Below are 16,852 nucleotides of genomic sequence, written 5' to 3'. Positions count from 1 at the left end.
CTTGAACATCGACAAAAATTTAACATTTCTGCTACTTTGAGCTCAGTTTCAAGCCATTTCCAGTGCTAAAACCAATCAAAATCATCTCTATTTCTGTAATATATCTTCCATTCTATCAAATGAGACCAAGAAATCACAAATACAACTATAAAAAACATACGAAAAAACACTGCAAAGTCGCTGTTTTAATCGAAAATCACGGTCTCAGTTTTTTCTCTCATTATACACTGTGTGCTGCAGGATTTGTTTAATGTGGTGCACACATAGCACGTAGATGTATTCTCTCATATCTAGGCCAAAATTTATACATTGACTAATACTACATAGTAGTATAAAAAAAATTTTTTTCAACAAGTCGGCCGTCTCCCACCAAGGCAGGGTGACCCAAAAAGAAAGAAAACCCCCACAAAGAAAATACTTTCATCATCATTCAACACTTTCACCTCACTCACACATAATCACTGTTTTTGCAGAGGCGCTCAGAACTCAACAGTTTAGAAGCATATACGTATAAAGATACACAACATATCCCTCCAAACTGCCAATATCCCGAACCCCTCCTTTAGAGTGGAGGCATTGTACTTCCCATTTCCAGGACTCAAATCCGGCTATATAAAAATAACCGGTTTCCCTGAATCCCTTCACTAAATATTACCCTACTCACACTCCAACAGATCATCAGGTCTGTTACTGTTCGAATCTTAATCTTTAGCCAGGTTAGTGCACTCCGTAACAACACGCTTCATAGAATGAGAGGATATGGTTCCAAACTTAGAAACCTGGAGTTTACCTGGAGAGAGTTCCGGGGGTCAACGCCCCCGCGGCCCGGTCTGAGACCAGGCCTCCTGGTGGATCAGAGCCTGATCAACCAGGCTGTTGCTGCTGGCTGCACGCAAACCAACATACGAGCCACAGCCCGGCTGATCCGGAACTGACTTTAGGTGCTTGTCCAGTGCCAGCTTGAAGACTGCCAGGGGTCTGTTGGTAATCCCCCTTATGTGTGCTGGGAGGCAGTTGAACAGTCTCGGCCCCTGACACTTATTGTATGGTCTCTTAACGTGCTAGTGACACCCCTGCTTTTCATTGGGGGGATGGTGCATCGTCTGCCAAGTCTTTTGCTTTCGTAGTGGGTGATTTTCGTGTGCAAGTTCGGTACTAGTCCCTCTAGGATTTTCCAGGTGTATATAATCATGTATCTCTCCCTCCTGCGTTCCAGGGAATACAGGTTTAGGAACCTCAAGCGCTCCCAATAATTGAGGTGTTTTATCTCCGTTATGCGCGCCGTGAAAGTTCTCTGTACATTTTCTAGGTCGGCAATTTCACCTGCCTTGAAAGGTGCTGTTAGTGTGCAGCAATATGTAAGGCACAAATAATAGTTACTCAATCTTTTCTAGTTTCTTTTTATTTAAAAGTTTAAATACTTTAGATATTCATAAATATCTATTAAATATCACTTTGTCAGAAACTTTCCTTCACACAAGAAAACTCTTAAATAGAATGTACATCATAGACCTCCTCTGGAGTGTGGTGTGAAGTAAGGTAGCCCAATGTTCACGAGGCCATCTCATCCCTCGTGCCTGATTCTCAAATGTGTCGAAGTAAGTGTCCAAGTCTGTTTCACAAAACCTGGGCACTAATGAGGCAGCCCTGTGCAGGTCAAAGGTCAAGGTTTGAGTAGCAGACGACTTACTCTTTTCTTCCTCTTTTGCCTCTCGAATCTGATGTTTTCCCTCTCGAACTCTTCTTTATACAGCAGGCGCTGGGATTCCAGTTGCTCTGTTTGCAACTTTATAAGATGTTCCAGACGTTGAAAGTGTTCGAGTGTGAGAGGAGTCAAAGGTACTGGAGGAGTGGGAGGAGTATGTCCCTCTAGGCGAAGCTTGGGACGAGCTCCACCTTCGGTCGCCCCCACATGACCAGGGCTAGCTAATGGGCTCTCATTACACGAATCAGGTGGTATGTTGTCCCGAGACATAGCCTCTGCTCCCAAAGTGAGGCCTTCAAATGAAGCCACCAAATGAGCTACTCCTAGGGACAAAGATTCCTCTGAGTGTGTCTTGTCATGCGAGTCCAACCTCGGGACAGTGTCAGAGGGCTGAGAAAACAATATGTTCTGTATTATAGAACGGACGGTACTCGCTATATAACGATTATTATAAGACACTCCTAAATATCTAGCAACTTGCCAGCATTGTTGTAGTGGTAAAGTCTTCAGCGTATCTGGAGTCAAGTCCTTCACCAACTGTGATATGTCACGATCCATGGTCAAGAAGTTCAAAGCTCCCGAAACAGGCCCCCACTTGTTACGGTTCGAATCTTAATCTTTAGCCAGGTTAGTGCACTCCGTAACAACACACTTCATAGAATGAGAGGATATGGTTCCAAACTTAGAAATGTAAGGCACAAATAATAGTTACTCAATATTTTCTAGTTTCTTTTTATTTAAAAGTTTAAATACTTTAGATATTCATAAATATCTATTAAATATCACTTTGTCAGAAACTTTCCTTCACACAAGAAAACTCTTAAATAGAATGTACATCATAGACCCCCTCTGGTGACTGTCAATATGGTCACTACACTTGATAATGATCAGAGGAATATTACTGCTTCCTCAATAGTAACATTACAGTGGACCCCCGCATAACGATTACCTCCGAATGCGACCAATTATGTAAGTGTATTTATGTAAGTGCGTTTGTACATGTATGTTTGGGGGTCTGAAATGGACTAATCTATTTCACAATATTCCTTATGGGAACAAATTCGGTCAGTACTGGCACCTGAACATACTTCTGGAGTGAAAAAATATCGTTAACCGGGGGTCCACTGTACTTGTGTGCAAGTACATATATTGAGAATTAACACTTTCACTGAGTAACTCCCTGGCATAAGGAATATATCACAAAGTTCTAAGCTTGACACTGGTCGTCACATCGTAACCTGAAGATAACAGTATATAATTGTCCGCAGACTTCACTTCACAATAAACCACAAGCTGGTTCAGGAGTTTCTATAACACAATTCTCTATCCAAGTGAGAATAAGGCGGAATACTAGGAGGGTAGCTCAGTCAATGCACACTGAGTCGGCAGAGAGAGTGAACTGACCATAGACAGTAAATCCCTTCATGACATCAACTCGTCAAAAGGGGGAGAGGGTAGAGCGGTGCGAACTACCCACCAATGGACATACCTTGTTATAAACCTTAGCCAGGTGTACCTACCTAACACATTACTCAAGATATATATATATATATATATATATATATATATATATATATATATATATATATATATATACATCATACCCAGGTATATTCCTAAATCAGATAATATAAACTAGTGGAATCTTTAATTTAGCTAATATTAAAGAAACCCTGAGTATAATATTAAGTGGATAATACATATAAATTAATCTCATTATGATCTTGGTCATAACAAGGTCCCAAATAAGATTCGTCTCCATTCACTCCTATCGAACACGCTCATGCATGCCTGCTGGAAGTCCAAGCCCCTCGCCCACAAAACCTCCCTTATCCCTTCCTTCCAAACTTTCCGAGGATCACCCCTACCCCGCCTTCCTTCTCCTACAGATTTAAATGCTCTCCATGTCATTCTACTTTGATCCATTCTTTCTAAATGACCAAACCACCTCAACAATCCCTCTTCAGCCCTCTGACTAATACTTTTATTAACTCCACACCTTCGTCTAATTTCCACACTCCGAATTTTCTGCATAATATTTACACCACACATTGCCCTTAGACAGGACATCTCCACTGCCTCCAACCGCCTCCTCGCTGCTGCATTCACAACCCAAGCTTCACACCCATATAAGAGTGTTGGTACTACTATACTTTCATACAATCCCTTCTTTGCCTCCATAGATAACGTTTTTTGACTCCACATATACCTCAACGCACCACTCACCTTTTTTCCTTCATCAATTCTATGATTAACCTCATCCTTCATAAATCCAACCGCCGACACGTCAACTCCCAAGTATCTGAAAACATTCACTTCTTCCATACTCTTCCTCCCCAATTTGATATCCAATTTTTCTTTATCTAAATCATTTGATACCCTCATCACCTTACTCTTTTCTATGTTCACTTTCAACTTTCTACCTTTACACACACTCCCAAACTCATCCACTAACCTTTGCAATTTTTCTTTAGAATCCCCCATAAGTACAGTATCATCAGCAAGAAGTAACTGTGTCAATTCCCATTTTGTATTTGATTCCCCATAATTTAATCCCACCCCTCTCCCAAACACCCTAGCATTTACTTCTTTTACAACCCCATCTATAAATATATTAAAGACCTACTTTTACCGGGAAGTAGTCTCCCTCTCTTCTACACACCCTAACCTGAGCCTCACTATCCTCATAAAAACTCTTTACAGCATTTAGTAACTTACCACCTATTCCATATTGTACTTGCAACATCTGCCACATTTCTCCCCTATCCACTCTATCATATGCCTTTTCTAAATCCATAAATGCAATAAAAACTTCCCTACCTTTATCTAAATACTGTTCACATATATGCTTCAATGTAAACACTTGATCTACACATCCCCTACCCACTCTGAAACCTCCTTGCTCATCCGCAATCCTACATTCTGTCTTACCTCTAATTCTTTCAATAATAACCCTACCGTACACTTTTCCTGGTATACTCAATAAACTTATTCCTCTATAATTTTTACAATCTCTTTTGTCTCCCTTCCCTTTATATAAAGGGACTATACATGCTCTCCGCCAATCCCTAGGTACCTTCCCCTCTTTCATACATTTATTAAACAAAAGTACCAACCACTCCAACACTATATCCCCCCCCTGCTTTTAACATTTCTGTCATGATCCCATCAGTTCCAGCTGCTTTACCCCCTTTCTTTCTACGTAATGCCTCACGTACCTCCCCCACACTTACATTCTGCTCTTCTTCACTCCTAAAAGATGGTATACTTCCCTGGCCAGTGCATGAAATTACCACCTCCCTTTCTTCCTCAACATTTAAAAGTTCCTCATAATATTCTCGCCATCTACCTAATACCTCCCTCTCCTCATCTACTAACTCCCCTACTCTGTTTTTAACTGACAAATCCATACGTTCCCTAGGCTTTCTTAACTTGTTTAACTCGCTACAAAATTTTTTCTTATTTTCATTAAAATTTCTTGACAGTGCCTCTCCCACTCTATCATCTGCTCTCCTTTTGCACTCTCTCACCACTCACTTCACCTTTCTTTTACTCTCCATATACTCTGCTCTTCTTATAACACTTCTGCTTTGTAACAACCTCTCATAAGCTAACTTTTTCTCTTTTATCACACCCTTTACTTCATCATTCCACCAATCACTCCTCTTTCCTCCTGCCCCCACCCTCCTATAACCACAAACTTCTGCCCCACATTCTAATACTGCATTTTTAAAACTCATCCAACCCTCTTCAACCTCCCCACTACTCATCTTTGCACTAGCCCACCTTTCTGCCAATAGTCGCTTATATCTCACCCGAGCTTCCTCCTCCCTTAGTTTATACACTTTCACTTCCCTCCTACTTGTTGTTGCCACCTTCCTCTTGTCCCATCTACCTCTTACTCTAACTGTAGCTACAACTAAATAATGATCTGATATATCAGTTGCCCCTCTATAAACATGTACATCCTGGAGCCTACCCATCAACCTTTTATCCACCAATACATAATCTAACAAACTACTTTCATTACGTTCTACATCATACCTTGTATATTTATTTATCCTCTTTTTCATAAAATATGTATTACTTATTACCAAATCTCTTTCTACACATAGCTCAATTAAAGGCTCCCCATTTACATTTACCCCTGGCACCCCAAATTTACCTACCACTCCCTCCACAACATTTTTACCCACTTTAGCATTGAAATCCCCAACCACAAGTACTCTCACACTTGCTTCGAAACTCCCCATGCATTCACTCAACATTTCCCAAAATCTCTCTCTCTCCTCTACACTTCTCTCTTCTCCAGATGCATATACACTTACTATAACCCACTTTTCACATCCAACCTTTATTTTACTCCACATAATCCTTGAATTAATACATTTATAGTCCCTCTTTTCCTGCCATATCTTATCCTTCAACATTATTGCTACTCCTTCTTTAGCTCTAACTCTGTTTGAAACCCCTGACTTAATCCCATTTATTCCTCTCCACTGAAACTCTCCCGCCCCCTTTAGCTTTGTTTCACTTAAAGGCAGGACATCCAGCTTTTTCTCGTTCATAACATCCACAATCATCTCTTTCTTATCATTTGCACAACATCCATGCACATTCAGACTTCCCACTTTGACAATTTTCTTCTTCTTATTCTTTTTAGTAATCTTTACAGGAAAAAGGGTTACTAGCCCATTGTTCCCGGCATTTTAGTTGACTTTTACAACACGCATGGCTTACGGAGGAAAGATTCTTATTCCACTTCCCCATGGATATAAAAGGAAAAGTAATAAGACCAAGAACTATTAAGATAAAATCAAAGAAAACTCAGACGAGTGTGTATAAATAAACGTGTACATGTATGTGTAGTGTGACTTAAGTGTAAGTAGAAGTAGCAAGACATACCTGTAATCTTGCATATTTATGAGACAGACAAAAGACACCAGCAATCCTACCATCATGTAAAACAAATACAGGCTTTTGTTTTACATTCACTTGGCAGGACGGTAATACCTCCCTGGGTGGTTGCTATCTATCAACCTACTACCAATAACAATATTGCCCTACACCAAATTGTAGCGTTCTCAAACTGTAAACTACTTTTAGCAAATCACAATGTTATATTCCCATAATATAATTTCAATATTTACTTTTGAACCTGTTGTCCATTGTCGACAGGAATATAATTGAATCATGTTTCATAAAAAGCATTTTTGAAAATATGAATGTATCCTTTGGTTTATATAAATTAGATTCATTTATAATTAATAGAACTATTGTGCAACTATGATAAATTTTTTTAGTGTTAAGTAGTCAGTAAGCCATTAAATTAAGTCGGCCCATTATGCCTAGGCATAATAGAGGCTCTCTTTGCACTGCAACCCATTATTGCAAATATGTACATAATCTCAATGTACTACTTGCAAAGAAATAAATTTGAATTTGAATGCTTTCACCAAGGGAATATTCATGAGAATAGTACAATACTTAATTTGATAAGAAGTTTAAAATGAATAACTTGTCTTAGTAGAATAGAATAAGAACATAATTTAAGTGTTATATTTTTAAGAAAAACCCAGATTATGAAAACATCTTTCACAGCTATCCCAACATTGCCTGGGACACTTTGTTACATGCAGGAGCCTCACAGATCCATCCACATGTCCACATGATGCTGTCTCCTGACCATTATTATGGCTCTATGGAACTTCTGCGTTCAGCTTCTCAGCGTTATTACCTTACAAAAAGGGAGAACTATTTCAGTGCAGTGCTGGATGTCCATGCAGCACTTGGACTTGTTGTGGAATATGGAGATGCAGTTGCTATTGCTACCCTAGTAAGTTGTAGCTTTCTTTTTTCTTGTTAACTTTTAAACAATTACTATTTAAAAATAATTTACATACACAGTACTATATTAAAAGTTTTAAGTCTTTTAATTTTTTACAAAAACATTTTTTTTTATTTTTATTCACAGGTACTGTGCAGTGAGTAATCACCATGCCACAGTTTTGGATTTCCATGTTGCCATCAATAATGCTTGAAAGGGGATTAATTAAGCAGTGAAACAGCTGATGGGTTAAAAGTTGTGACATTTGTAATTCTGATAATTCAGTGATTGCTTGTTTAGTCCATCTGAAGAAGGCAGATATTCCAGATAAAAAAAATTCCATTAACCATACAGTTACTTTGTCTCTAGTGAGTTTCATAAAATTTATAATTGTAGTTACAGTATTTTGATACTAAACATTGAAGCATTTGATTAAAAAAAGTGAGAAATAAATAATTCTTCATTACCATTTGCAAATTTTAAAAATACTAGATTTCTTCACCAGTTTACACTAAATAAATGTGAGCCCATCATACACACAAAGAATACAACTATACAAAAAAGTACCACTTGTGATTAAAAACAAGTAGCATAAAAATATTTTAAAAAATATACATAATTTACACCTGGAAAATTCTTGGTGACTGGTCTCAAATTTGCACACCAAAATCACTCTAAAGAAGAGCATTGTCTTCACTTATAAATTGTGTTCAAATTGAGAGGTTACTGGAATAGATATTAGAGAAAGCCTATACGTAATGTATGTTAGAGCTAATATCTCCATGGAATGAGGAAGCCATTTATAATTTCAGAATCTTAAGAAATAATTGTGATGAATAGTTCATGAATCTGTAGAGGTGGTAAAATTCAGACTGTAACAGTCAGCATCATCATCAGTACCTTCCATTATCATGAGGGATAAAAGATTATAAAGCCTGAGAAGCAATATAAAATTTACAAAGTCACGCCAAAATTATTTTCTGTTTCTGGGAATCTGTGTATTATTTATAGAAAGGAATGTGAATTATCTTTCATTCTTAACCTTTTCACTGTACTGATCCCCAAAATTAAAAGTGCTGACAGTGTCCACATTCTGTAAAAAGAGAAAAAAAAATTCTTCTGAAATGGAAGAGAATCCATTTCTAAAGGTAATGACACCAAAAACACAAAATTTTATGAAAACTTACAGAATTTTGCAGGCACAAAGCTAGCAGTCTGTGTGCATGAGTCCTATTTTATTAAGCCAATTCTATTACTCAGTTTGACCAAGTTCTTAGCTATTTTGCTAGTACAGTAGGGCCCCACTTATATGGCAGGTTAGGTTCCAGGCTACCACTGTAAAGCGGAAATTGCCGTAAAGTGGAATGCCCTTTTTTTCTACTTATAAATGCATGTAAATATTAGATAACAAGTTTACACAAACATATATTAAGTTAGTAGTAGAACTAGGCATTAAAAAAACATTAAAAAGTAAAATACACATATAGTATGCTCATTAATTACCTTAAAATATTTGTAGTCTTAACGTAGGGCGAGATGAGTAGTACTGTAAGAAATCAAGTGGTATGTATGGTAGCCAGCCAGGCTATCATACCAGGCCACCCCACCCACACATAATATTTTATGATATTTAAAGCGTCCCAGAGTGATAAAATGCACATACAGTTCACTCATTACTTACCCTAACATATTTGTAGTCTTAATCCTTTCAGGGTTTCCAACGTACTAGTGTATGTCTTACGCACCAGGGTTATTGACGTACTAGTACGCATAAATTCTAGCGCCTTCAAATCTAGCGAGAGAAAGTTGGTAGGCCTACATATGAAAGAATTCGGTAAATGAGTAATTTCTTGTACTCATTTGATAGAAAAAATGGAGTTCTAGCAAAATAGTTATGCTTTTTGTCGACTAGTACACTGGAATTGGCCAAAAATAGGGCTCAAAGTGGGCAAAATCGCCAATACATAAACATCGTCGAGACTGCTAACTTCACGAGAGCATAATTTCATAAGTTTTTCATCAAATTTTATGCTTTTGGTGTCATTATGATTGGGAAAAGATTCTCCATCATTTCATAAGAAAAAAACATTTTTTTTTTTTTTTTGAAAAATTTTTGACCCTGAGAACAAGTTTAGGAGAGGGCCTCTCGACCTTGAAACAGTTAATGTAGGGTCAGAGGTAAGTCAACAAGATAAAATGAATAAACGAAAGAGAGAATGAGTACATGAGAGAGGACAGGCGCAGAGTTACATATACAAACTAGGTGGATGCGTCTGGTTTATGTACAAGTTACATTGTATACAAGTTGTCTCTATGTTGATACAGTAGAATAAATAAAGAGCAACACTTCCACTCTCATGTAACACCATTTTTAGAAAAAATGATGCTCTGAGTGATGGCATATGAAAGGAATAATTTTCTACAGTTACCCCCAGTAACACATTTTCTCTGATGTTGGACTAGAAAAAACTTTATTCTTGCTGCCACTCGTGCAAGTCGTCTGCCTACTACATCTCATATTTATGTTAATTTATTATACTGTGGGGTGTATTTATCATGTTTATATGTTACATATCATTTTTATAATATAATTTTGAAAAAAATGTCATAATAGATTAATGAAAATGTGTATAGGGTCCAAGGCCAAAGTCTGAAGTGGTGCTCCAGTGTCCAAGAAATTTTGAAAAAAGAAAAAAATATTTTTTCTTACAGAATTAAAGAGCATATTTTTGTGAAGGTAATAAGACAAAAAAAAAATTTCTGATCAGTACTTACCGAGATACAGTGCCGAGAAGTTTGTCCAAAATGACCTGGTGGCAGCAACATCAACGATTTCCACATACGCGCATTACTTTATTTAGCAGTTTTTGTAGTTTTTTCTTTTCTTTTCCAATTTTTTTCTTTTCCTACTAACATTTGGGGCTGAGAGACCAATACAGTGGACCCCCGCTTAACGATCACCTCCAAATGCGACCTATTATGTAAGTGTATTTATGTGAGTGCATTTGTACGTGTATGTTTGGGGGTCTGAAATGGACTAATCTACTTCACAATATTCCTTATGGGAAAAAATTCGGTCAGTACTGGCACCTGAACATACTACTGGAATGAAAAAAGTTCGTTAACCGGGGGTCCACTGTGTATATAGATAAACTCACTGTATTGAACACAATAACCGCACTAAAGTTATTATCATATTATTGTTTACCACTGTTGTTTATTACAATAAACATGCACAAATCTTGTATAATACTAATGTTCTATCATATATTTACATATTTACAATCACTGGACATGGTTTTAGAACTGCTGGAGCTTGTGGAACTCCTTGAAACAAGGCACCATGCACAGAGGTACCTTACATTCCTCACACATAAACCAAGTGTCTTTGCGTCTTTGTTGCCGTCGTTTTGTTCGTGCACAGACGATGCATCTCTTCTGAGCAAATTTCTTCTGAGTTGAAGGAAGCTGTATTATGAAGTGATCACCTTCCCTCCTCAAACGCATGGGTATATCCTGAGTAATTCGAGGACCATGTTGTATAGCAGGTGTTGTTACCTGGTACTTCATTATGAGTTGTCTGACAACAGATAAACAAAATTCACCATACGGTGGTCTGTTGCCAGTCTTCATTTGGTACATATTATATGCATTGAGCATTGAAATGTCCATGAGATGGAAGAAAAGTTTCATGTACCACTTGTAACTTTTACGAACACAATCAACAAAACCAATCTGCATGTCACATTTGTCAACCAAGCGCATGTTTTGTGTATAATCAATCACTGTCACTGGTTTTCGAATACGTTCATTAGTCACTCGATCAACTTTGCCACTGTCTTCCATTTCATTACGGTGAATGGTTGTCAACAATGTGACATCTCGTTTGTCATGCCACCGTAATGCCATGATGTCATTGGCAGTAAACACCTGCACGTCATCACCACGAGCACCTGCGTTGAGCCTGGGCATATGTTTACGATTAGAACGCACTGAGCCACACACATCTGTCTTGTTCACTCGCAAGAAATCACTGAGTAATGGGCTTGTGTACCAGTTATCGGTATATAATGTATGCCCCTTACCAAGATAAGGTGCCATCATGCTTCTCACTACGTCACCTGAGATACCCAATAACATCGTAGTATCTTAAAATGCTTCCTGTGTATACAACAATATCCAATACCAGGCCACTGTCACAGTCACAGAGTACAAACAGTTTTATACCAAAGTGTTTCCTCTTGCTCGGTATATACTGCTTGAATGACAGCCTACCTTTGAACAAAATCAAAGACTCGTCAATTGCAAGATTCTTGAATGGATAAAAGTATATGCTGAGCTTTTGTTTGAGATACATAAAAACATTTCTAATCTTATATAACCTGTCACTTGTGTCAGGCCTGGTTTTGTCAGAGGAGTGCAACATACGTAAGAGTAAGATAAACCTGTTCACTGGGATGATTTCACTGAAGACCGGGGTAGAAATTAGCCGATCTGTGGACCAGTATGGTTTTATATTATGCTTATAGACATGAGGCATAAGCATTATTGTTGCAAAAAGCAAATGCATTTCTGCAACAGTCGTCTCTTTCCACCGATGTAGTCTTGACTGTGGTGATATGATCATATTTGCCATGGTGTACTCAAAATACTTATTACTTTCCCTGACAATAGTTTCCATCAATGGCTGGTCAAAGAATAATTCAAAGAATTCCAGTTCATTGGCCGTGGTTCCAAGGGGACAAGTAGGTAGAATTCCACTTTGAGAGTGGTGGGGCTTTGGAAAAAAATTGGGATTTTGCTGCCAATCCCAGATACGGTTTGCTGGTGGATACTGGACATCATAGGCTGGTTGTGTGGGTAGTTGTGGTGGGCTGGTGGCTGACGCTCCGATTTGTCCTTGAACTGAGGAGTCAGCAGCATGGGTCCCAGCCTGGGCTGGTGAGTCACGCATGGCGGTGCCACTACCATCACCACTACCACCCTTTGCTGATGCCTGTGGTCTATCCATGCGAAGTGTAGCCACATCATCCTCACTATCACTATCTAAACCTGGTGTAGGGCCACGGGATGTACTCCGTCCCCTGGGCACAGCATAGGGTACACTACCCGAGCGCATGCGGCGGCGTACATACCGACGCTTCACTGGTGAATATGATTCCTCACTATCACTACTTGAATGATCGTCAAGAGCAATAAAATCACAGTCCACGTCACTATCATCATCATTACTGAAGTCAGAGGCCTGGCCACGCGAAAATAATAGTTTTCTCTTGTGCGTTGAAGTACAACTGACCGTGACTGAGGAGTGCCCACACCAGAGGTAGAAGGTTGAAGATCCATACACAAATAACCCGCACATAAAAGAGAGAAGCTTACGACGACGTTTCGGTCCGACTTGGACCATTGACAACTTGACTTTGTCAATGGTCCAAGTCGGACCGAAACGTGGTCGTAAGCTTCTCTCTTTTATGTGCGGGTTATTTGTGTATCGTTCCAGTCACGGTATTGTGCCTTTTTGTTATTTAAGGTTGAAGATCGTCAGGGTTTCCTGCACTATTATCGATATCCTGGTCATTCCTTTCGGTCACTAGCTGATCAAAGCCAAAGAATTCGTCTTTGTTTCCACTTCCATCAGTGTCAGAACTATCAGATAGGAAGAGGAGAGTCCCAGTTTTCTGTGGAGTGAGAGCTGCCTTGCGACGAGGCATGGTGAACAAGGGTAACTGAGCCGGCGTTCCCACAATGCTATGCGGGCGCCTAGATTTTTTGTTTATGGCGCACACCCACCACGCAGACCCGTTCTCTCACATGTAGGCCTATGAGCGCTTTCGCGCTAAATTTGACGGCGCTAGAATTTTGGCGTAGATCTACTGTTTGGACACTCAACGTGAAGCCGTAGATCTACAGGGCGGACCCTGAAAGGGTTAATGGTGGGGCACTGTGACCGTATTAGAAAGTCAGTTGGGGGAGCCGTATAGCGAGTTTTGCTCATAATTTGAAATGTCCATACTATTAGCGAAATGCCGTAAAGCAGGGCCCTACTGTATGGTTTCTAATCTATTGCTTGAGCACAAGAAACCACCCATTCAACTATCAAAACTATTTTGTAAAGTGCACAGTTGTTGGTATTTTGGCTAACGTTATGCAAAATTAAAAAAAATTCATTTTAAAGACAGAGTCCAAAATAAATAATGTAGACATTCCAGGCACTAAAACATTTCCTCAGTTCAGTAATCATGTTTCCAGGTCTCACCTATAATACACTTCTCTTTCATTTTATCCATTTTAACCCCTTGACTGTCGAAACCCCAAATCCTGAGGTGTCTCCTGGTGTCGAAAAATTTTCGAAAAAAAAAAAAATTCTTATGAAATGATAGAGAATCTTTTCCCAATGGTAATGACACCAAAAGAATGAAATTTGATGGAAAACTTACGGAATTATGCTCTTGCGAACTTAGCGACCTCAGCAATATTTGTGAATCGGCGATTTCGCTCACTTTGAGCCCTATTTTCGGCTAATTCCATTGTTCCAGTCGACCAAACTCATAGCTATTTCTTTAGAACTCCATTTGTTCTATCTACTGAGTACAAGAAACTGCCCATTTACCGATTCCAACTACCCAATAACGTGGTCAGAAATTTGCAATTTGGCCAATTTCGCGCAAATTAGAAAATATGCTAATCTCAAAATAGGGTCCAGAATGAACAATGCAGACATTCTTGGCTCTAAAATAACATTTTTTTTTGTTCATCAGTCACTTCTCCAGGCTCCTCTGACATTACTCTTGCTTTCTATTTTGAATTTTTATTCAAACAAAAATAGAAGATTTACTGTTATGCAGACTACTGCAATATTGTAATAAATGTATAAATAATGTCAACCCATCGTGATTGCATATTAGAATGGCTAGTTGGACATTTATTGAACAATGACATCATTTGTTTACTTTTGAACATTGGCAAAAATCAAACTTTCCCCTACTTTGAGCTCAATTTCAAGGTTCTCTTCTTAGTAAAACCAATCAAAATCACCTCTATTTCTATAATATGTTTTCCATTCTATCAAACGAGACCAAGAAAACGAGAATACAACCATAAATACTATAAGAAAATACACAACAAAGTCGGCGTTTTAATCCAAAACAACCTTCGGAGTTTTTTTTTCTCATTATGCACTGCGTGCTGCAGTATTTTTTTTATATGGTGCACACTGACCACACAGACCCATTCTCTCACATGTCTGCCTACCAGCTTTCTCCTGTTTGATTTGAAGCCACTAGAATTTTTGAGTATATATACATCAAACACGGTGGCTCTTAAGACCAAAACAGTCAAAGGGTTAAATTAATCATCACACAAAAAAGCAAAGATATACTTTACTTCTCAGATAATAAAATATAACCAGGAATGATTAATCATGGTTTATGGCATCCCAATAATTAAAAAAGACCTAGTTAACCCTTTGAGGGTTTCGGACGTACTAGTACGGCTTACACGCAGGGTTTTTTGATGTACTAGTACACATAAATTCTAGCGCCATCAAATCTCGCGGGAAAAGGCTGGTAGGCCTAGATGTGAGAGAATGGGTCTGTGTGGTCGGTGTGCGCGGTAGAAAAAAAATCTGGGACCCAGTGGTGCATTGTGGGAACGCCATCTTAGTAAACAATGTCCACCATGCCTCGCGGTAAGAAGCTCCTCACTCCTTGGTGAACTGGGACACTTTTGTTCCCCAGTGACAGTTCTAATACAGATGGAAGTGCCAGTGAAGATGAGTTTCAAGGTTTTGGTGAGGTTTTGACCGAAACTAATGACCATAACATCGGTAATAGTGAAGAAAACCCAGACGACCCTCAGCCTTCCACCTCTGGTGCTGGGCTGTCTTGTTCACGTTCAGTTGTACCAGAATCCAAGAGGAAACTCCTATTTTCCCAAATCCCTGACTCAGATGAGAGCATTTGTGATGATAGTGATAGTGAATATGAACTACAAGCTCTTCAAACTAGTTCCAGTAGTGATAGTGAAGTGCAATATTCCCCAGTGAAGCATCAGTATATACGACGATATATGCGCTCTGGTAGTGTGCCATATGCTATTCCAAGGGGAAGGAGTACATCTCAGAGTACATCCCATGGCTGTACAACAGGAACAGACAGTGAAAATGACAATGATACTGTTGCAATTGGGATGGAAAATGTGCGTGGTGGTAGTGGTGCCGGCAGTGAGGCACCAGCAGTGGGCCATGCTGCCACCCACGCTGCTGCCTCAGCTGATCTACAACAAAGGCCACCCTCCCCCACCCACCCACCACACCAGCCTCCACAACCACAACCTCCACAACCACAACCTCCACAACCACAACCACCTGTCATTGTCCAGTACCCACCAGCAGACCGCACCTGGGATTGGCAGGAAGCTGTCAATTTTGTTCCAAATCCCCACCAGTTTGATGACAGCCAAAGTGGAATACGGCCATCTTGTACACTTGGGAACAATGCCACTGAACTGGAATGTTTCGAGTTATTCTTTGACGAACCCCTGATGGAAAGTATTGTCATGGAAAGCAGCACGTACTACGAGTACACCATGGCAAACACATTACTTTCACCAAAATCACGTCTACACCAGTGGAAGGAGGCAACTGTGGCTGAGATGTATCTTTTCTTTGCCACAATAATGCTTATGCCACATGTGTATAAGCACAAAGTGAAATCATACTGGTCAACAAACCGCCTGATTGCAACCCCAGGTTTCAGTGATATAATGCCAGTGCATCGATTTGTGCTAATGTTACGTATGCTTCACTTCTCAGACAAAACCAGGCCTGACAGAAACGACAGGTTATATAAGATTAGGAATGTGTTTGTGTATCTGAAAGAGAAATTCAGTACGCAGGAAGTTTGTAATTGACGAGTCTTTGATTCTGTTCAAAGGAAGACTCTCTTTCAAGCAGTATATACCAAGCAAGAGGAAACGCTTTGGTATAAAGTTGTTTGTGCTTTGTGATTGTTACAGTGGTCTGGTATTGGATATTATTGTGTACACTGGAAGTTATACATTGCAAAATACCAGGAAGTTATTGGGCATCTCTTGTTATGTGGTTAGAACAATGATAGAACCATACCTTGATAAGGGGCATATATTATATACAGATAACTGGTACACAAGCCCCTCACTCAGTGATTTTTTGTGAGTGAACATGACAGATGTGTGTGGCACAGTGCGTGCAAATCGGAAACATATGCCCAGGTTTGACGCTGGCACTCGTAGAGGTGAGGTGCAGGCATTTGCTGCCAATGACATCATGGCATTTCGGTGGC

The 16,852-nt window shown here is 39.3% G+C and overlaps 1 protein-coding gene across 1 annotated transcript in view; it reads left to right on the top strand.

Annotated features, from left to right (window-relative positions):
• LOC128688733 (uncharacterized) overlaps positions 1 to 16,852 on the top strand; it is a 69,519-nt gene that overhangs the window by 15,167 nt on the left and 37,500 nt on the right. The window contains exon 3 of the mRNA XM_070084743.1: positions 7,307 to 7,541. Within this exon, the coding sequence (XP_069940844.1) occupies positions 7,307 to 7,541 (235 nt within the window). The remainder of the gene's footprint in view (positions 1 to 7,306; positions 7,542 to 16,852) is intronic.

The sequence above is a fragment of the Cherax quadricarinatus genome, chromosome 13, assembly GCF_038502225.1.
Source record: "Cherax quadricarinatus isolate ZL_2023a chromosome 13, ASM3850222v1, whole genome shotgun sequence".
Taxonomy (NCBI): Eukaryota; Metazoa; Arthropoda; class Malacostraca; order Decapoda; family Parastacidae; genus Cherax; species Cherax quadricarinatus.
This window is presented reverse-complemented; position numbering and strand designations above follow the sequence as displayed.